We start from the raw sequence: 21,631 nt of genomic DNA, 5'->3' as shown, positions 1-21,631 counted from the left end.
TTTGTGTGGGCCAATCTTTAGATCTCATCTCCTGTATAGCGAGAATTACAGTGAGAATCATTGGTGCCTGACTCAACAGTATACTATTATAATTGTTCTAGATAATTATCATTGTCTGTTATATTCTTATTGTTAATTGCTTATGTTGTCAATTTAGGAAGTTGAACTTAATTGTAAGTATATATTGGAAAAATATATAGACTTTGGTATACGTATAGTTTCAGGTATACACCGGAGGTTTGAGAATGTTTTTCCTGCTGTATGCCATATCATTCTGGTTATTAAGTCTGGTTCTAAGAGGTGACTTACAGGATTTAGATTTTGGTTTTGGAAGATAATAATTGAAGGTTACTAGTGTGTGTGTGTGTGTGTGTGTGTGTGTTTTGAGGGAGAGAATAAATTTGTAGTCGTTAAAACTGCTCTAATTATCCCACTGAACTAGTTCAATAACAGATGAAAGGAAATACTTCTCAGATTCTTACTTGAATTAATCTTCATATTTTGAGAATAGAGAAACAAGAATTGGGGCATATTTTATGGAGGATTTCTTTATGACTTGTCTACACGTGTACAAATGTATTTTAGTACATCTCACCCTCCATCCTTCTTTATCTCTCTCTTTTTTTTTTTTTTGCCAGTCATGGGGCTTGAACTCTGAGCCTGGGCACTATCCCTGAGCTCTTCAGCTCATCTCTGCTTCTTAAATTGGGCACATTTTAATCCCAAATTCTGGGATTACATCATGTGCTGTTATAATATAGTTTTAATCTTGAGGAAAGTAGTTATAAGGTAGAATGCTCTGGAGTTAATGATAGTAGTAAGATAAAGTTATGAGTTAAAACTTTTTTTTTTGTCCATTATGGGGCTTGGACTCTGGGCCTGGGCACTGTCCCCTGAACTCTTAAGTCCAAGGCTAGTACTCTACTACTTTGAGACACAGCACCACTTCCAGTTTTCCGGTGGTTGATTTCACTAACTTTCCTGCCTGGGCTGGCTTTGAACTGCAATCCTCACAGGTCTTAGCCTCCTGATTAGCTAGGATTACAAGTGTGAGCCAGTGGTGCCCAGCTTAAAACAGCTTTCATTAATAAGATTAAAAATAGGAGCAGTGTGGGCCGGGAGTTTAGCCTAGTGGTAGAGTGCCTAGCATGTACAAAGATCGGGGTTTGTTTCCTTGGTTACCATGTACATACAAAAAAGCCAGAAATGGTTCTGTGGCTCAAGTGGTAGAGCTCTAACCTTGAGAAAGCCAAGGACAGTGTTCAGGCCCTGAGTTCAAGGCCCAGAACTGGCAAAAAATGAATAAATAAAAATTTTTAAAAAATAAAAGGAGCAATGTGACCAGGAGTGTGGTTCGCACTTGGAATCCTAACTACTTAGGAAACAGAGATCAGAGAATTGTGGTTTGAGGCCAGCTGGGACAAAAGGTTTGAGACTCCCAGCTAAAAGCTGGGTGTGGTGGAACTTACCTTTCATCCTGTTTCTTGGAAATCATAACTCGGAACAGTTTGACCTAGTCTAGGCAAAAAGGTACCCTATTAGAAAAACAATGAAAACAAAAAGGCTGGAAAGTCTAGGCATAATTGTTACAAGACCCTTCTAGGAAGTACAAGTCCTGAGTTCAAACACTACTGCTGCCAAAAAACAGAACAAACAACAACAAAACTCCCCCCAAAAGAACAGACATTGTGAATGGGTCCCACGTGTCTGTAACCTTAGCTGCCTTAAGGAAGCTGAGCCATACACAGGTGATTCGTGTCTATAAAGCCTACCTACTCAGGGGGCTGAGATCTGACAATCAAGGTTTGAAGTGAAGCTGGGCCAAAAAGTGAGACTTTTTTTTTTTCTTTTTTCTTTTTTAGTGTTAGTCCTGAGGCTTGAATTCAGGGCACTGTTCTTGAGCTTTCTCGAGGCTTGCACTCTACCACTTGAGCTACACCAGCACTTCCAGCTTTTTCTGTGTTCATGGTACCAAGGAATTGAACTCAGAACTTCGTGAATGCTAGGCAAACACTGTACCACTAGGCAACACTTCTGGCCCAAGTGTGAGACTCATTTGTAGTTAGTCACCAAAAAGCTGGAAGTGTAAGTATGGTTCAAATGGTAGAACATCAGCCTTGCATGGAGAAAGCTGATGGATAGCATCCAGGCCCTGAATTGAAACTCAAATACTGGTAACAAAAAGCCTAAACAAAAAATATGAAGCTAAGATGTATCTGTTGAGCCAACCTGGACAACATAGCAAGACCCTGTCTGAAATAAAAAAATGATAAGGACAAAAAGAGGGATTCCTTGTGGTAGTTTAAACTATTATTTTTTTTGGGGGGGTGTGGTAATCATTAAGAACCTAGAAAACTGAAATGCAGAAGAAACTATTCACATAAGCAAATGTCTGAGTGTAAAAAAAGATGAAGAGGGTGTTGTAGTTGCATAGAACAATTCTCTAGAGAAAACTATCACACTATCTGATATCATTAGGTTCACTGATCATATTGAGACTTTTGGTATACAGTTAGCAAACTTTAAGTCTGCCAGTTAACCTTTTAATTAGATTAATCTGGGAATCAGGGATTTTTGTCTCAGAGTCTTGCTCTGAAATGATGCAGTGAGACTCGGGAACTAATTAAGAAAGTAAATTTCAGGGGCCTGGAGCATAGCCTAGTGGTAGAATGCTCACCTAGCAGGCACGAAGCCCCTTTCAGTTCCTCAGTACCACATACTTGAAAAAGCCAGAAGTGGTATTGTAGCTCACGTGGCAAAGCACAGCAGTTGCCTTGAGCAAAAAGTGTCTAAGAACAGTGCCCAGCCCATGAGTTCAAGCCCCAGACTGGCCATTAAAGGGTCAGGAGTTTGGCCTAGTGGTAAAAGTACTCACCTAACATGCACAAAACCCAGGTTCGATTCCTTGGTAGGTATCACATACCTAGAAAAAGCCCAAAGTGGTGCTGTAGCTCAAGTGACAGAGCTCTAGCCTTGAGCAAAAAGTGTCCAAGGAGAGTGCCCAGGCCCCTAGTTCAAGTCCCAGGACTGGCAAAGAAAAAAGAAATAAAAAGCCTGGCGCTTTGGCTCACACCTGTAATCCTAGTTACTCAGGAGGCTGAGATCTGAGGATCGTGATTCAAAGCCAGCCTGGGCACTAAAGTCTGTGAGACTCCTAGCTCCAGTTAACTTCCAGAAAACCAGAAGTGATCTTGTGGTTCAAGGGGTAGAGCAGTAGCCTTGAGCTGAAGAGCTTGGGGACAGCACCCAGCCCAGAGTTCAACTCCCACGACTGACAAAAAAAGAAAAGAAAAAGTAAATATCAAAAACATAGCTGTCTGAAGTTAAATTTCTTTCTTTTTTTCTTTTTGGTGGGTCCTGGGGCTTGAACAAAGCCTGGGCCGTTGTCCCTGAACTCTTCAGCTTAAGGTTACCTCCCTACCCTTGAGCCCAGCCCCACTTCCTGTTTTCTAGAGGTTAATTGCAGATAAGAGTCTCCGGTCCTTTTATGCCCAGGCTGGCTTTGGACCTTGACCCTCAGATCTCAGCCTCCTGAGTAGCTAGGATTACAGGCGTGAGCCACCACATCCTGCTTGAATTTCTTGATGATAGCATGTGGAACTTACTGATGTCTATTAGATATTAGAAATTTAAAATAAAAATACTCGTTGAAATTGGCTGAAAGATAATTCTCAGTAATAGCAAGCTAGATAAATTGACTCATTTGTTTAGTTTCTCTCTCTCTCTTTTTTTTTTTTTTTTTGCCAGTCCTGGGCTTGGGCTCAGGGCCTGAGCACTGTCCCTGGATTTTCTCAAGGCTAGGACTCTACCACTTGAGCCACAGCACCACTTCTGGCTTTTTGCTATGTATGTGGTACCGAGGAATCGAACACGGGTATTCATGCATGCTAGGCAAGCACTCTACCACTAGGCCAAACTCCCGGTCCCTGTTTAGTTTCTCTTATTAGTAAAAGTTAAGGCTAATGCTTTGTCACTTGAGCCACACCTCTACTTCTGGCTTTTTGGCAGCTAATTGGAGATAAGAGTCTCATGGACCTTCTTGCCCTGGCAGGCTTTAAACCTAGGTTCTTAGATTCCAACCTCCTGAGTAGTGAGGATTACAAGTATGAGCCACCAGCATTTGACTTTGAACCTATAGTTTTTTTTTTTTTTTTTGTCTAGTTCTGGGGCTCAAACTCGGCCTGGGTACTGTCCTTGAACTTTCTCAAGGCCAGTGCTCTTATCACGTGCACCACAGGACCAATTCCAGCTTTTATTCTATGTATGTGGTATTGAGGAATTGAGCCCAGATCTTCATGCATGCTAAGCAAGCACTCTATCACTAGGCCAAACTCTTGGCCTCTTACAATATTTTTAATTTGCTTTAAAACATGGAATTGCTCCTATGTACATCTAAGATGACTTTTTGTGGACAGCATTCTCTGTTCAATTTTTTCCTATTTGTAAAATAGATAAAAATAGTTTTTTTAAGTATAAAGTGGCCTCATCAATATCAACCCACCCTTCTTGGTCTCCGCCCCCCCCCTCCCCCTCTTCCAGAGCTTGAATTCAGGGCTTGGGCACTGTCCTTGAACACTTTTTGTTCAAGGCTAGTGTTCTGCTACTTGAGCTAAAGCACTCCTTCCAGCTTTTTCTTGTGTATGTGGTACCAAGGAATCAAACCCAGGGCTTCCTGTATGCTAGGCAAGCACTCTACCACTAGGCTATGCTCCTGGGCCCAATCTATGCTCCCAGCCCAAATCTCTCCTTCCTTCCCTCCTTCCCTCCTCTGGTTCGCGCCCCCCCCCCCCTTCTTTCTTTTTCTTTCTTGTCATGGAGCTTGAACTCTGGCCTGAGTGCTGCCCCTGAGCCTCAAGGCTACCACCCTACCCCTGGAGCCACAGCTCCATTTCTGGTTTTTCCAGTGGTTAATTGGAGATAAGAATCTCAGGTTCTTTAGTGCCCGGGCTGGCTTTGAACTGTGATCCTCAGATCGCAGCTTCCTGAGTAGCCAGGATTACATACTTGAGCCACCGTGCCTGGCTCTCCTTTATTAAAACAATTCCGTGTGCCTTTTTTTTTTTTTTTTTTTGGTCAGTCATAGGGCTTGACCTCTGGGCCTGGATGCTGTCTGAGCTCTTCAGCTCAACACTAGCGCTCTATCACTTGAGCCACAGTTCTACTTCCCCTCTTCTGATGGTTAATTGGAGATAAGAGTCTTTCACACTTCAGTCCTCTGCTGGCTTTGAGCCATGATCCCCAGATCTGAGCCTCCTGACTAGCTAGTATTACAGGCATGAGCCATGGATGCCTGGACATTATTCAGTTATTTATTTATTCAATTATTTATTTATTTATTCAATTATTTATTTTTGTGGATCATGGTGCTTGAACTCTGGGCCTGGGTGCTAGCTCAAGGCTACTGCCCTACCATTTGAATCACAGCCCCACTTCTCATTTTCTAGTGGTTAATTGGAGATAAGAGTCTCACATTCTTTAGTGCTTGGGCTGGCTTTGAACTGTGATCCTCAGATCTTATCCTCCTGAGCTAGAATTACAGATGTGAGCCACTGAGCCTGGGTTTTTTTTTTTTTTTTTTTTTTTTTTTTTTTTTTTTTGTGCCATTACTGGGGCTTAAAATCAGGGCTTGAGTGCTGTTTCTTAGCTTTTGGTCAGGCTTATGCTCTCTACTTGAGCCACATTTAAGTCTACTCTGACTTTTTGGTAGTTAATTTTGGAGATAGAGTCTGTTCTCAACATCTTGAGTGAGAAGTAAGCCATTAGTTCCTGGTTTATGTTATAATCAGAACAGTCCTAATCATCTGTAGTACTCTGTCAGCATTCTCCCCTTCCCCCAACTATTTAACAGCTTTGAAATTTCTTACTGGTATTATCCATACCTCTCCTCTCCTTTTCCTCTATCTCTCCAAATTGTCCTAGAGTTATAAATCAACTAAAGGACTCCTAATTAAGAGAAAAAGGAAGTAGTTAATTTACAGTGTTGTGGTGGGGGTTCTATAGGGTTTCATGAGGTCACTAAGGAATCTTATAGGAGAGGTGGAGAAAAGGACATAGGGATAAGATATGAGAGCATGCCCAAACAAACCTTAATTTGTTGTAAAATTTTGCCTAGAAAAAGAGGATGGATGTAGCCTAGGTCTTGCTTCATTCATTCAGCTACACTAGTAAGTGCTTTCCTGGTTCCCCATCCTTAAGTACCTTTAAGAAAAAAGGGTTCTGATACATGTAGAAATGGAGGCAAAGGTGACATGAGTCTTCTGCCAGGACAGAAGCAATCAGAAGCTTAGCAGCTTGAGCCGGCTTTGGAAAGACAGTAGAACTTCCTCAGCTCTTATGGAAGGACATTGTCTTTTTTTTTCTTTTTTTGGGCAGTCTTGGGGCTTGAACTCAGGGCATGAACATTGTCCTTGAGCTTTCAAGGCTAGCTCTACTACCTGAGCCACAGTACTACTTACAGCTTTTTCTGTGTGTATAGTACTAGGGAATCGAACCCAGGGCTTCATGCACACTAGGCAAACAGTACCACTAGACCAAATTCCTGGCCTAGTTTTTTTTTTTTTAAAGAGTTCTTCCCAACATTCCAATATTATTCCCTTAAATACACTGAACTTTTTCCCACCATTTTTGGTCTCAAGTTCTCGTTTGACTGTTTTGCCGTAGGTTGGAGTGCTACAACTTGAGCCACAGCTTCACTTCTGGTTTTTTTGTTTATTTTTGCTTGTTAATTGGAGAAAATAATCTTTTAGACTTTTCTCCCCAGATTGGTTTCAAACTCTGATCCTCTGATCTCAGCCTTCTGAGAAACTAGAATTATAGGCAGAAGTCACTAAAACCTGGTTTAACACCGTGTGCATGCGTGCGTGCACACACGTATGTAAGCACGTGCAAGTTCCGAGGCTTGGACTCTGGATCTGGGCGCTGTCCCTGAGCTTTTGTACTGAAGGCCAGCACTGCTTGAACCACAGCTCCACTTCCAGCCTTTTGGTGGTTAATTGGAAATAAAGGTTTCATGAAGTTTCCTTCTCTGGCTACTTTTGAACTATGATCCTCAGATCTCTGCCTCCTGAGTAGCTAAGATAACAAGCATGAGCCACCAGTATCCAGCTAAGACTCAATAGTGTGTTAAGAGGCCTTTGTTTCCCTCTCTTTTCCTTTTTCTTTTTTTTTAATGGACAAATGCTGATTTACTATAGTTTTTTTTAAAGAATTTATTAACGTTGATTTTTATATCATATTTTAAATGACAACTTTAACATACAAGTGTTCAAGGAGGCAATCTATTTACAATCACTGGGACTTAGTATTTAGAACTTAATCACAATTAGGCTAAGGGTTTGTATGTCATAGAAACATTAATTTATGAAATAAAACATGTCTATAGAGTAATAGGTTTTTATGTCTATATAGTTATAGTTTATATTTTCATTACCATGTCCATAGCTTTGGGTATGCAGTTATTGAGTCCTCGCTCTTGTACTCTTTGGATTTAATAGCCACATATTAAGGATACCATGCGCCTTTTGATCCTTAGGTCTTGACTTGTCTCACTCAACATGATTCGCTCTAGATTCATCCACTTCCCTGTGAATGCCATTATTTTATCTTGTCTGTTGGCTATGTAGAATTTTTTTAAAAAATATTAATCTACCTAATAACTCTAATAGGTTTATGGGTTCATGTATACTTTGTGACTTTTCATACTCTTCTTGACTCTATAGTGTAATACTGTTAATATACTTGAATAGTAGCTTCAGGGGCTTTTGATACCTGGGAGGAGTAATGTAGTTTTTTTGGTTTTTTTTTTTTTTTTTTTTTTTTTTTTGTGGGTCATGGGGCTTGAACTTGGCCTGGGCACTGTCCCTGAGCTCTTCAGCTCAAGGCTACAGCTCTACCCTTGAGCCAAGCTTCACTCCCATTTTCTAGAGGTTAATTGGAAAAAAGAGTCTCAGGTCCTTTTGTGCCTGGGCTGGCTTTGAACCTTGATCCTCAGATCTCAGCCTCTTGAGTAGCTAGGATTACAGGCATGAGCCACCTCGCCTGGCTTTTTTTTCCCCCCCTTTTTGAGGCAGTGCCTTGTTATCTGTTGCTCAGGCTGGTCCTGAGCCCTGGCCACAAGGGGTCCTCCCCTCCCCGCCTTCCAAGAGGGACTACAAGGCAAGGTCACCAAGCCTAGCAGTAGCATTCTGTATGAAGGGAATAATATACCTGCCTTTCTTTTCCCCATTGTTGTTTTCTGTTTGTTTAGTATAGTATTTGGTTCAGGGACATGAGTTTACTGGCTCTTTTCAAAAGGAAATTCCTCTTTTCTCATCAGAATCTCTAGTGGTACTGAGATATTTTACATATGATTTCTTACCTTTAATCATTCTTGATTACTTTGGATAATTTGAATGCTCATATGTTAATGATGGTTGAAATTGTCATCCTTTCTCCTTACCAGTGTTGGTTTGCCACCTAGAGGTGAAGAGTGCACAAAGGCAGTGTTTGTATAAGCAAAACTTAACATAATTGGAATCCTCAGAAAAGTTGAGGCTAAGACAGGAAAAGGAACTTGCATAATAGTTCGTGTTGATTTAGTAGCTGTCTGGGCAAGTTAAATTTGACTTTCTGTGTTTTTTTCATTTTTGTTTGTGTAGTTTTGAAAAAAGTCACATGAAAATAGGGGAAAATATGCAAATTTTGGGACTTAATTAGTTTGAATAACTGAAATAGAGTTTTTTTGTACACAATATATTTTATTTTATTTTATTTATTTATTTATTTATTTTTTTGGCAGTCCTGGGCTTGAGCTTAGGGCATGAGCACTGTCCTTGGACTTTCTCAAGGCTAGAACTCTACGACTTGAGCCTCAGTACCACTTCCGGTTTTTTCTATATATGTGGTATCAAGGAATTGAACCTGGGTCTTCGTGCATGCTAGGCAAGCACTTTAACCACTAGGCCAAATTCCCGGCCCTGTACACAATATATTTTAAAGCCAACGGCATAGTGGCTCACACCTGTAATCCTAGCTACTCAGGAGGCTGAGATCTGAGGATGGACATTCAAAACCAGCTCAGGCACAAAAATCCATGAGATTCTTATCTCCAATTAACCACCAGAAAACTGGAAGTGGTACTATAGCTCAAGGGGTAAGTTTGGTCTCTTGATGACAGTCTTTATCACATAGAGTGCTTCTGAATGAAAAGAGTGATTCCCCCTCCCCCAAGTGTGTATAATAAAAGTAATAAAGATGTCTGTAAGGATGGTATAATGCAGGCCTAACTCATTCTTCATATTGATCTTGGTACACGTAATTATATTATTTTTCCTAATTATAGTTTATTTTGTTAACAGCTAACACATTGTTTTGTTACATACAAAAATATAATTATACAAAGACTTCACTTTACAAATGTAAATACCGTCTTGGTTTGGTGTACATTGGATACAATGGTCTTCCTTGAGCCTAAACACAGAAACAAAAGCTTGTATTATAAGAGAAAGTCCAAGATGGGAAGTGATAAAACGGGCATTGAGTAGAGCTTTGTTAAAATTTAGTGGGTATCCTTGTAAAATTTCCATGTATTCATTAAGTTATATTATGTCATTTTTATTATTAGGAGCTGAAGTTTTAAGAGTTTTTTTTTTGGTCCTGGGGATTGAACTCTTGGCCTGTATGCTATTTCTGAGCCCTTCAACTCAAGGCTGTGGCTCTTTAGCTTGTGCCACAGCGCCACTTTCAGTTTTCTTGTAGTTAAAGAGTCGCATGGGGCTTCTTGCTCTGGCTGGTTTTGAACCTCGGTCCTCAGATCTCAACCACCTATAGTTAGGATTATAGGAGTGAAGCCACGAGTGCCTAGCCAAGTTTTAAGTTTTGCTCTCAGAATTAGTTGTCACACAGGCCAGGCCCAGTGGTTCACTCCCATAATCCTAGCTACTCAGGAGGTTGAGATCTGAGGATCAAAGTTCAAAGCCAACCCAGGCACAAAAGAACTTGAGAGGTTCTTACCTCCAACTAACCTCTAGAAAATGGGAAGTAGGGCTTGGCTCTAGGATAGGGTGATAGCCTTGAGCTCTGGAGCTCTGGGACAGCGCTCAGGCCAAGTTCAAGCCCCATGACCCTCCCCCCCCCAAAAAAAAATTGTCACAATTTGATCACTGTAGGTGGAAGAGTCAGATTTTTTTTTTATTTCATGTAAGTATTGTATAGATATTAAAGTTTTATTGTTAGTACTGTTAGGTTTTGATTTTGATTATTTATTTATTTTTGCCAATCCTGGGCTTGAGCTCAGGGCTTGAGCACTGTCCTTGGACTTTCTCAAGGCTAGAATTCTACCACTTGAGCCTCAGCATCCTTCTGGCTTTTTGCTATTTATGTGGGGTACTGAGGAATCGAACCCAGGTCTTTGTGCATGCTAGGCAAGCACTCTATCACTAGGCCAAACTCCCGGCCCCTTATTTTTTATTTTTATTTTGCCAGTCCTGGGGCTTGAACTCAGGTCCTGGGCACTGTCCTTGGACACTTCTTGCTCAAGGCTAGCACTGCGCTACTTGAGCCACAGTGCCACTTCTGGCTTTTTCTGTTTATGTGGTTCTAAGCAATTGAACCCAGAACTTCGTGCATGCTAGGTGAACACTCTGCCACTAGGCCACACTCCTGGCCCCTGTTAAAATATTCCCAAATGCATATAAAAATATTGTTTCAGTTGTGAAGGAGAGAGCTGGAGCTGTATTGTAGAAGGTTGTCTCATTTGTTGTAGAAGCTATGCATTTGAAAATAAATAATATTCAAAATGTTAGGTGTGGTGAAGTACCCTTTACTTGTGTGGTCTTTAAAGATGGGTTTTTAAAACTTAAAAAAAATTATTACCTTGCATCTGGGGCTAGTGATCTGCCACTTGACCCATACCACTACCTCTGGCTTTTTCTGAGTATCTGGTACGGGGGAATCTTAACTGAGGGCTTTCTGCATGCTAGGTCAGCACTCTACCAGTAAGTTATGCTCCTGGCCCAAGTACTTTTAATTTAACCAAAAAACTAGAACTACAAAATTGACAGGATTTTTAACGATACAAGGGTTGTATTCCAAAGTGTAATGTAGATTTAAGACTACAAAGATACATATGTTACAAACAAAAATAAGTTGGGAAATTCAGCTGCTTACATTTTTCCAGTACTTGCTTAGTTTTTGTGTGTTGAATAATACACTTTTCATACATAGTTGCAGTATACTTGGAAATTATTCATCCTGTATCCTATTCTTTCCCTTCATTCCCTGTATGAGCCCCATAGTTAAGAATAATTCATTAATTTTTTTGTAGTCCTGAAATGAAAAAAATGTGTTACTCAACCTTGCTATGCTGAAATTTCACACTTCTGTGAGATTATCTGAAATTCTAGGGTAATATGCAAATTACCTTTTTTTAAGAACTCAAATTCTACCACAGTTAACTACTACTGTAGCTTTCCAGTGAACCCTATCTACACCTCATTGTTAATGTTACAACTCATGAAAAGCTTAGGTTTGAAACAAAGATACCTGAGTCAACCAACTAATCTTGTTTTAGGAAGTAAGAGTTGATTAGCTTTTAACTTAGGCTAAAGACTGCCTGAGATGATTATTAATGGTTGCATAATGTGAAGGGGAAAAAGTAAGCTTAAAAAGAAATGAGATTTATTCCTGATAGGTTCATTTTGTCCTGTACTGCTTTTTTTTTTTTCCCCCTCAGCAAATCAAATTCATTGTAAATTCAAGGAAGGGTTTGGTTCAGCACAATAGCCTATAAGCTCTTTGCTATTTAGATAACATCAAAACTCAGACATGCACTGTGGAGTTGGCAAGATAGGATTTATTCGGATAATAGCTCTGCCAGTGTCAGCAGAACATATATCTCTTAAAAATCCATATAAAAATTTTAAAAATCCTAAATTTGAAAACCTTAATAATTTTTAAAGCAGTTTAAAAACAAGTATTTGGTATAAAATTCTCAAACTTGAATGGATTTTTATGCTTAGTTTTGTTTTATTTTTAAGAACCAGCTTCTGAAAATCCCCGTGTCAGCATTTGAGGAATGATGGTATAGTGCTATTGGTAAGAAAACTTTCTTTTATTTATTTTTTGTGATGTTGAGATTTACTTAAAAACGCATGTACTCTAGCAAGTCACCAAAACTATTTTTTTGAAGTTTTCTGTTGCTTCAAATATCTAATTAAATGTTAAATAGCATTTTGATAAGCAGTGTATCTCATGCTTCTAATAGTTATTTTATGGGTCATTGAAATGTTCAGGCTTTTCTATTTGTTTTCAAATTTTAAATGCAAATTATGATATGCATATGTTCTAAATGTAAGCAGTGTTAGAATTAATATCTTGATGTTCTTTCAAAGTTTAGGTGAAGGGTGAATTCTTCATTAATTTCCTATGAGATGTATGTTTTTAGAGTAATAGTAGTTTATTTAAAAAAGCAGTTTTACATTTAAATTGTTCACAATGTATTAACTTCAGCAAAATTCAATAGGAACAAGATTTTACTAAAAAGCAATTCTAAGAAAATTTTTAGAAAGTAATGATATAGTCAGCAATTTAAAAATGTATGAAAATAGGTGGTTATAGTCCATTTAAAATCAAGATAGTTTTTGTTATGTTCTTTGAAGTTGTTTAATTGTGGGAGATGAGAATGATGCTATGATTGACTTAAGATGAATTTAGTCAAAATATGTTACAAAAGTTTTTAAGTAGTTGTAAGTGTCTGAGCTTAATGAAAATAATGTATCTTAATGAATAGGTCTCTTCTAAAATTATAAACATGTATTTATTGGTCTGATAAAACATCTTACATGGAAAAAATAAGATTTATGAAAATGAGATATTACTGTTTTGTTTTTGCTCATTTCTAAGCTCTTTTTTTTTTTTCCTTTTTTTTTTAATGGTAGCAACTTTGTTCTTTGACTTTGCCCAGTGTGTTCTCCTTCTGCCAAGGCCAACTGTGTTTTTGTTTTTGTGTTTTTTTTTTTCTTTTTCTTTTTTAAGTGGAGCAGTGTCTCTAGATTCTTCTACAGTGTCTTCAGTTTTCTAGAATATCTGACAGCTTTATGTACAGAAATTTCAATTTTAGGAAAATCTAAATATCCTTTCCTTTTTTTTACATTTAGGATAATATAGTTTGATTCTGATAAGTTTTGTGGATGTGTGTGTGGATGAGCTGTTATGTGAATATATACTTATACAGATCTATATTATACATACAGTTTTTGTATTGTCATTTAAAATAAAGATGTTTCTTAATAAAAAATTATTGTTGGTGATGTACAGTTACATTCATCGGGTAGTGGGTACATTACTTCTAGAACACTGTTACCCCTTCCCATGTTTCTGCCTACCTTCCCTTTCCCCACCCCTTCACTCATCTTGTTTTCCCCTTACCTTCCCTTTTTCAAATAAATGTACATTCAATATACCAAGTACCTAAGTCATATACTGTAATAATGTGAGGTAAACCATGAGGGGAAAGGAAGAGAAAAGAAATAACGTCACGTAGTACATTAAGAACAACAATCACAAAGATAAACCTCTTGCTTCTATATCCTGTGTTCATTTCCCTTAGCCTCATCCTATGTGGACATAAGTACATAGTTTTTGAGCTATTGTGATTCTCTGGTAGGAGAATCATCCATGTGTACTAATGGTTACAAATGAGGGTGACCATGGAGCCTGTTTACTGAAAGTGAGACATTATTTCTAAGCAAGGATAAAAGATAAGGATGGTGCCGGGTGTGGTGGCCCACTGGTGACACACTCCTATAATCATAGCTACTCTTGAGGCTGAGATCTGAGGATCATGGTTCAAAGCCAGCCTGGGCTGGGCACAACCTGAGACTCTTATCTCCAATTAATCTCTAGGAAACAGGAAGTGGGGCTTGGCTCAAGGGTAGGGCAGTAGCCTGGAGCTGAAGAGCTCAGGGACAGTGCCCAGTTCAAGCCCACGACCCCCCCCCCCCCCAAAAAAAAAAGATACGGCTGTATAAGAGTAGGATTCAAAAACCAACAATAAAAAAAGTTATATGAATTATATAGTTTAAGCAAGATACTGTTAGGTTGAGCAGTGAACTTGAACCTTTTTATAGAGACAGTTGTCAATATTTATGCCTCTTGAAGAGCTACAATGCAACTTTACAAATACAACTGCCACATAAAAAGATTTGCTTGGCATGTACTTTCAAATATCTTTGGGAATTTGGGCATTTCTTTGAAATTGTTAGTATGCTCATCATCTTATATAAATGGGCAAACAGTGTCAAATAGAAGAGTCCTCAATGACAAGGCTAGAATGTAAATGTACATTTGCTAGTTCTTGCAGTTAGCAGAATCCCCAGTGTATTTTTAGAGCTTCTGGAATCAACTTTTGTGATGCATACATGCATGCTTTCCTGGGGCTTGAACTCATTTTTTTTTTTTTTGGTGTCAGTCCTGGGCTGGAGCTCAGGACCTAAGTACTGACCTTGGCCTTTCTCAAGGCTAGAGCTCTACCACTTGAGCCTCAGCACCACTTTTGGCTTTTTTCTATGTATGTGGTACTGAGGAACTGAACCCAGTCTTCGTGCATGCTAGGCTAGCACTCTACCACTAGGTCAAACTCTCAGCCTGTGAGCCTGAGCCATTTTTTTTTTGATTTTTTTAAATCATTTTGATTTTTATTAGATATTATGAAAGCCCAGTGCAGCTATGTTATGCAAATTAGAATGTATCTTAAAATTCAGGTTTTTAATATGTAAAGACCCTTTCTATATAGATGTGTTATTTAGCCACTTGTGAATGTAAAATTGATGAGAATGGTTGTTTATGGTAATTTAAAATTACAAAAACTTGGCTGGAGTAAAGAAAACCCTATAAAATTTATCTAAGTTTGTATTTAATACATACTAGTGTTTAAATTCATAAATGTCCCCAATCTTGATTATTTTTACTTAGGGGAATATTCAGTTTTATTAGCAAATATTTTCAGCATAGAGAATCAGAATATTTTTGTTATTAAGTAACTTGAAAGGGAATGTCTTTATAGAGTACTAGAGTATTGGTCAGTGGGTTGTCATTGTTCCTTTTCTGCTATTTCTTGTTTGCGAATTGTATCTCGTGCTGCTTGCTGCATTTTCTCCAGTTTTTCCAGAGTCAGAGATTTCAAGGGTAAAATTCTGGGTTTACACAGCACCATTGTGATTACATCTTCCACAGACAACTGCCCTTGTTTTGGAAGAACTTCCCGGAACATTGACTTTACTTCTGCCATATCTTGGATACAGTAACTTTTCCTGAAAATTCTGGTCATACTCTTGCAGCTTTAGGCATCTAATCTCAAATTTTCAAGATGATAGAGAGTTCGATTTAAGTCTTTTCTGCTCTGGGTGGTCTGGTCACCTGAGGTCCTTCTCTGGGATTACTTATCGATACATCCCTTCACTGACAGCTGTTATGAGCCATTTTTTACTCAAGACTAGTAGCACTCTGCCACTTGATCTAGAGCTCTACTAAATAAATATTTAGTGGTTAATTGGAGCAAAGAGTCTCATCGACTTTACTATGTCCAGGCCAGCTTCAAACTGGGATCCTCAGATCTCAGTGTCCTGAACAGCTAGGATTTAAGGAGTAAGTCACTGGTGCCTGGCTGGAGCCAACTTACACTTGGAGGCACACATTTGTTTCCAGCAGCACCAATTGACAAAGCAGTCTTGAATCCCAGCTCAAGTTGCAACTTTATTCTTTTCCTGTATTGGAATCCATGGGGCATTGCCTCTGAACTACCCAGTCTTCATCTTGCACCTGCCTCTTCAGTACCCTACCTACTGTCCATCCACTTTTCAGTATCCAGGGTCTGCTTGGGATTGGGTCCTTCTACCACTCTGGTATCAATTTTCATGGATGCAGAATATAATCCTAGAGCTCTCACTCAGAGCAGAGCAGTGTCCAAGAGCATAATGTTATTCTTACCTAAACTTTTTTTTTTTTTTTGGTCATGGGTTTTGAACTCTGGCCTGGGCCCTGTCCTAGAGCTCTTCAGCTCAAGGCTACTGTCATACCACTGGGCCTGGGCGCTGTCCCTGAGCTCCTTAACTCAAGGCTACTGCCCTATTCTTGAGCCAAGACTCACTTCTCGTTTTCTAGGGGTTAATTTGAGAATAAGAGTCTCAGGTCCTTTTGTGCCCAAGCTGGCTTTGAACTTTGATTCGCAGATCTTAGCCTCCTGAGTAGCGAGTATTACAGGTGTGAGCCACCGCACCTATTTTTTTTAACATCACCATTTTCCTTTTTACTTTACTATCAGGGTGATGGTATAGAGGAGTTACAGTTACATTTGTAAGGTAGTGAGTACATTACTTCTTGAACATTGTTATCTCTTCCCATGTTTTCCTTCCACTTTCCCTCCCCTAACCCCTACCAAATTATAAAGTTCATTTCCAACAAATTGTCTTGTGAATATGTTAGACTAACATTCTTCTTTTAGATAGTTTCTGCTATGACACATGCAAACAATAACTGCTGATCTGTTTCATGGACAAAGATTTTGGGGCTTGCTTTTTTCATAATCCAAAGTAACAGTCCTTGAGAATTTTCCTACCTCATGTCAAAATTGATTTGGTGAACCTTATCACCATATTGGAGTGACTATTAGTATTCTTCAGGGCCCAAGTAATACCCTAGACTGAGAAATTGTTCTTAAACTACCCAAAGGTGTTTGTTTATTTTTGGTTGGTGGGGCATGAACTCAAGGCTTAGGAGCTGTCTCTGAGCCTCTTTGCACTGAGCTAGTGTTCTACCACTTGAGCCATTGTACTGTCTCCATTTTTGGAGATAAGAGTCGTAGAGACTTTTCTGCCCTGGCTGGCTTCAAATAGAGATCCTCAGATCTAGATCTTAGCTTCCCCAGTAGCTGAAGTTATAGGAGTGAGCCACTGACTTCCAGCTACTCAAAGGTTTTAGAATGGCAACTTGATTTGTTTTGGAGGAGCTGGGCCATACATCTTTTAAGACTTTCCCATTTCCACAGACACTTTTTTCATTGGTTGATGATGTATACCGAGAGATTGTGTATGAGATTAAAATTTTTCATTTGAGTTTTGTTTATATCTTGTAAGATTTAAATAGCTGCTGTTATCTATCTCAGCACATATGTACTTATCAGATCACTTATTGAAGCAAGTGTTTTTTTAATTAAAGAATTTATTAACATTGATTTTTATATCATATTTCAAATGACATGTTTAACAGGTATTCAAGAAGGGAATCTCTATACAATCACTGGCACTTAGATTTTAGAACATAATCAAAATTAGGCTGAGGGTTTGTATGTCATAGATTCATATTAATCTATGTGATAAAACATGTTTATAGAGTCATAATTTTTTATGCCTATGTAGTTGTTAATATTTCTAATACCATATCCATAGCATTGGGTATGCAACTTTTGAGTCATCGCTCTTATACTGTTTGGATCTAAAAGCCACATGAAGCAAGTGTTTTTGATTGCCATGTGCCAAAGTGGCTGTACATGGAAGATAAATGAATTTTTTAGCATCTGAAGTAAGGAAGGTAATATTCACTTATACCGTTCTCTCATCTTAAAGTAGCAACTCAAGGTTTTTGGATTCAGACAGACTTTTTTTTTTTTTTTGTATTTACTCACTTTATTAGTTGTAATCTGCAATAAGTCATCATATTTCTAAGCCTGGGTTTTCTTTTTTATTAAAGAATTTATTAACATTGATTTTTACATCGTATTTGAAATGTCATGTTTAACAAACAAGTATTCAAGAAGGGAATCTCTACCAGACAGACTCTTTTACATTAAATGATTCTGGATGATAAAGAGATTTTGTTTGCCTGGATTATATCTGTTGATACTTGACTTATAGGTTAAAACTATTAAGTTTGCTGAATTTGTTACATTACATGTCTGTGATCCAACAATAAGGGAAGCTGAGGTCAGAGGATCTCTAGTTGAAGGCCAACCTGGAATACAAAGTGAGTTTCAGGCCATTTTAAGCTACTTAGTGAGATCTTTTCTCAAAACCAAAACAAACAAAAAAATCTTTATATTTTAAATAAATTGTCTTTTGGTATCTGTGGATATTGATTCCAGAACTCTTCAGATACCAAATTCTGAAGCTGCGTTAAGTCCCATATATAATGTGGTATAGTTATTTACCAATCCTGAGGCTTGAACTCAGGGCCTGGGCACTGTTCTTGGGCTTTTCTCAAGGCTAGCAGTCTGCCACTTGAGCCATAGCACCACTTCCAGCATTTTTCTATGTATGTGCTACCAAGGAATCGAACCTGGGTCTTCGTGCATTTTGCTCAAGGCTAGTACTCTGCTGCTTGAGCCACAGCACCACTTCTGGCTTTTTTTTTTTCTTTTTCCTTTCACTTCTGGCTTTTGTGTATGTGGTGCCCAGGAATCAAACCCAGGGCTTTGTGCATACTAGGTGAGCACTCTACCACTAGGCTACACTCCTGGGCCCAGGTGTAGTATTTTTATTTGCCCCATGCATCTTCTACATTTATATTTAAGACATCTACAGAGTACTTATCTCTGATTTAGTGAAAATGTTGTGTAAATAGTTCTTTATTACTTAAGGAATAATGGCAAAATAAAGGTGTATATGTGTTTAGTATAAATTCAGAGGTTTTTCTTCCTCAAATATTTCTGATCCTTGCTTATTTGAGCCCTGGGATGCACAGCTTAGCATGATTTACCAAATCATTGCTAAAATTATTCATCCTGATTAAAACGATAAGTGTTTTGTACAATGCTGAGTAGTTTCTGAAATGTTAAATGGAAATTTATCAGTTGACTTAAGTTTCTTTGTATTGTGAGGAAATTTAGTTCTATTTGCTTCTGTCTGTTTAGAGGAAATTGATTCCTAGGTATCTCCCAGCAGTCCCCATCCTCTATAAGGAGCCTTCTGACTGGGTCCCTCCAACTTCTAATATAGTCAGTGTAATCTACATGTCAAAGTAAAATTATAGTGTTAAGTTTAGAGCGTCTCCAGGCAGTTCTTTGTGTGTGAAGGCAAGGACTGGCTTTGGTGTATGTATTCTTTTTTTGCCAGTCCTGGGCTTGAACTCAGGGCCTGAGCTTTCTCTCCAGGCTAGAACTCAAGTGGTTTTGTTTTCATTTTTTTTTGGAGGGGGGGTCTAGAACTCAGGGTCTGGGTGCTATCCCTGAGCATTTTTTTTTTTTTACCTCAAGGCTAGCACTCTTTCACTAGATCCACAGCTCCACTTCTGGATTTCTGGTAGTTAAGATTAATTGGCAATAAGAGTCTTAAAGGACTTTTCTGCCTGGCTGCCTTTGAACTGAGATCTTCAGATTTCAACCTTCTGAGTAGCTAGGATTATAGTCATAAGCGTGTGTGTGTGTGTGTGTGTGTGTGTGTGTGTGTGTGTGCGTGTGCGTGTGTGCGCGTGCGTGCGCACGCGCATGTGTGCATGCGCATGTGCATGCGTGCTTGCTTGCTTTTCTCCCTCTCTCTTTCTGTCTCTCTCTCTCTCCTTCCTCTCTCCCTCCTTCCCTCCTGTGCTTTATCTCTCTCCCCCCCCCTCTCTCTGTCTGTCTGTCTGTCTCTCATTAGCTTACATTAGTTTTTGAGGTGAGGGATGCCTTTTTTGTTAGATTCTCACCCATGTTTGCAACATTTCACTGTCCCTTTGCCCTTTCCAGAACAATTTTCCTTTTTTTTTTTTTTTTTTTTTTTTTTTGGGCCAGTTCTGGGCTTGAGCTCAGGGCCTGAGCACAGTCCTTGGACTTTCTCAAGGCTGGAGCTCTATCACTTGAGCCTCAGCACCACTTCTGGCTTTTTTTTCTATGTATGTGGTACTGAGGAATCTAACCTGGGTGCTATGCAAGCACTCTACCACTGGGCCAATCTCCTGGTCCCCCCAGAACAATTTTTAACAGGTTTCATTGTTTTATTTTCATAGGTGCAAATGATTTTGTTCTCCTTGTTAGTCCAACTCTTCCTCACTATGGATGTATTTATTAAAACAATAAGTTTAGGTTAGATTTTTTTGAAATACTAACTTTCTAAGAAACAAAAAACAATTAGAAACAAAATGGTATTGTTTTGTACTTTGCAAATCTTAAAAAGGTTGTTGAATTTGTAATGCTTGAAATGAAGAAAAATACGGAAAAATATGTCAGTGATACTTGTGACTTTTCTCCCTAGACACACTCCCTGGGTAGTTTGAAACCATTGGAAGTTTTCTAGTTCTTGTGAACTTGGAATTGGGACAGGTGGTCAGTTGAGTGCTCTCAGTAAGAGCTTTTTTGCCATAGTAATAATGGACTCTTTGTCTGAAATTGCTGTGGTGTCACTGCTAAGTGAGCATCTGTTTGGTGATGAAAAATTTGAGAGGTTTCGGGATTGTTTTTTTCTCTTGATGTGTTACTTCCTTACTGTAGTTCAAAGTGTAAATTGAATTCTATAAAGTATTTTAGTTCCAGTTGTTAAATTTAAGACTACTTCTTGAATCTGGGGAATGAGAAAGGAAGATTCTGTAATAGGTTTTCTCAGAATTTAGGTGTCTGGTATCAAGTCTACAGCAAATATAGATGTATTAATGCAATATTGTTAGTTTTATGGTAAGAAGTAATATAGGATCTAGAACTAACATGCTATTGAATTGCCAAGAGAGCCAACTTTAATTATACCATAGAACTTTGATGTATTATAAGAAAGTTAGGACGTATTTAACTTAGTCATGGAAGAGTTAAGATTTAGGTAAAATGTTTACAAAGACAGTTGTAGAATAAAGTTAGTCTGTTGGGATTAAAAAAAAACTCAATATCAGACAGTTGTAGAATGAAATTATAAACCTACTGAGATTGAGAAAAGAATTCACCAACATTTGTTTATTCCCTCAGTTAACTTCAAGTGTTGTGAAGCACAAACTTCAAATCACTGTAGATATGGACAGAGAAGAAAGGAAGACTATCAATCAGGGTCAAGAAGATGAAATGGTAATCAGCTTTCATGTGAAATATGAACAAGATAGTCTGCAATTTGTTACCATAGACAGTAGGAAAGTACAGTTCAGATGTGGCTTAGTGGTAGAGTACTTCCCTAGCATGCATGAAACCATGGGTTTGATTCCTCACAACTACATAAACAGACAAAAAAACACTGTAGCTCAAGTAATAGGGTGTTAGCCTTGAGTAAAGAAGCTCAGGGACAGTGCTCAGGCCCTGAGTTCAAGCCCCAGGACTGGCAGCAAAGCAAAACCAAAAAACACCAAAAACTCTCAATAGATAAATCAGTGAGTTCACCCCCTCTTCATTCTGTGTTTTTGAAATTGAGATTATATAATACCCCTATATGTTGGTTTAAATATGATTCATTTCTTACTGCTAAAACTGTGTTTTGGCATTTGGTGATTTAAGATACATTTTCTAATAATGAAATAAAGTCCCAAAGAAAGCATTCTAGTTTTAATATAGTTGAAAAACCAATTTAGTTGGAAGAAAATAACAGAAAAACCTTAACTGTTAGTTATGGAGCAATAGTGGGGCTATTTCATGTAAAATATAAGATTTTTTGTTTTCGTTGTTGTTGTTTTGTGAGTTGTGGGGCTTGAATGGTAGGCCTGGGTGTTATCCCTG

General features: G+C 38.6%; 1 protein-coding gene and 1 pseudogene across 7 annotated transcripts in view; one reads left to right on the top strand and one right to left on the bottom strand.

Annotated features, from left to right (window-relative positions):
• The window catches only part of Atp13a3 (ATPase 13A3), a 110,040-nt gene that overhangs the window by 8,930 nt on the left and 79,479 nt on the right, over window positions 1-21,631 (top strand). For all 7 annotated transcript variants that reach the window (XR_016537449.1, XR_016537448.1, XR_016537458.1 and 4 more), the window contains exons 3-4: window positions 12,015-12,072; window positions 20,897-20,992. Coding sequence is in view for 4 of the 7 variants with exons in the window: in XM_090344058.1 (XP_090200184.1) it covers window positions 20,942-20,992 (51 nt within the window). In the remaining 3 variants the exon portion in view is untranslated. The remainder of the gene's footprint in view (window positions 1-12,014; window positions 12,073-20,896; window positions 20,993-21,631) is intronic.
• LOC150069149 (BBSome-interacting protein 1 pseudogene) lies at window positions 15,068-15,280 on the bottom strand (annotated as a pseudogene).

This window comes from Megascapheus bottae, chromosome 1 (genome assembly GCF_031878675.1).
Source record: "Megascapheus bottae isolate mThoBot1 chromosome 1, mThoBot2.hap1, whole genome shotgun sequence".
NCBI classification, from domain to species: Eukaryota; Metazoa; Chordata; class Mammalia; order Rodentia; family Geomyidae; genus Megascapheus; species Megascapheus bottae.
This window is presented reverse-complemented; position numbering and strand designations above follow the sequence as displayed.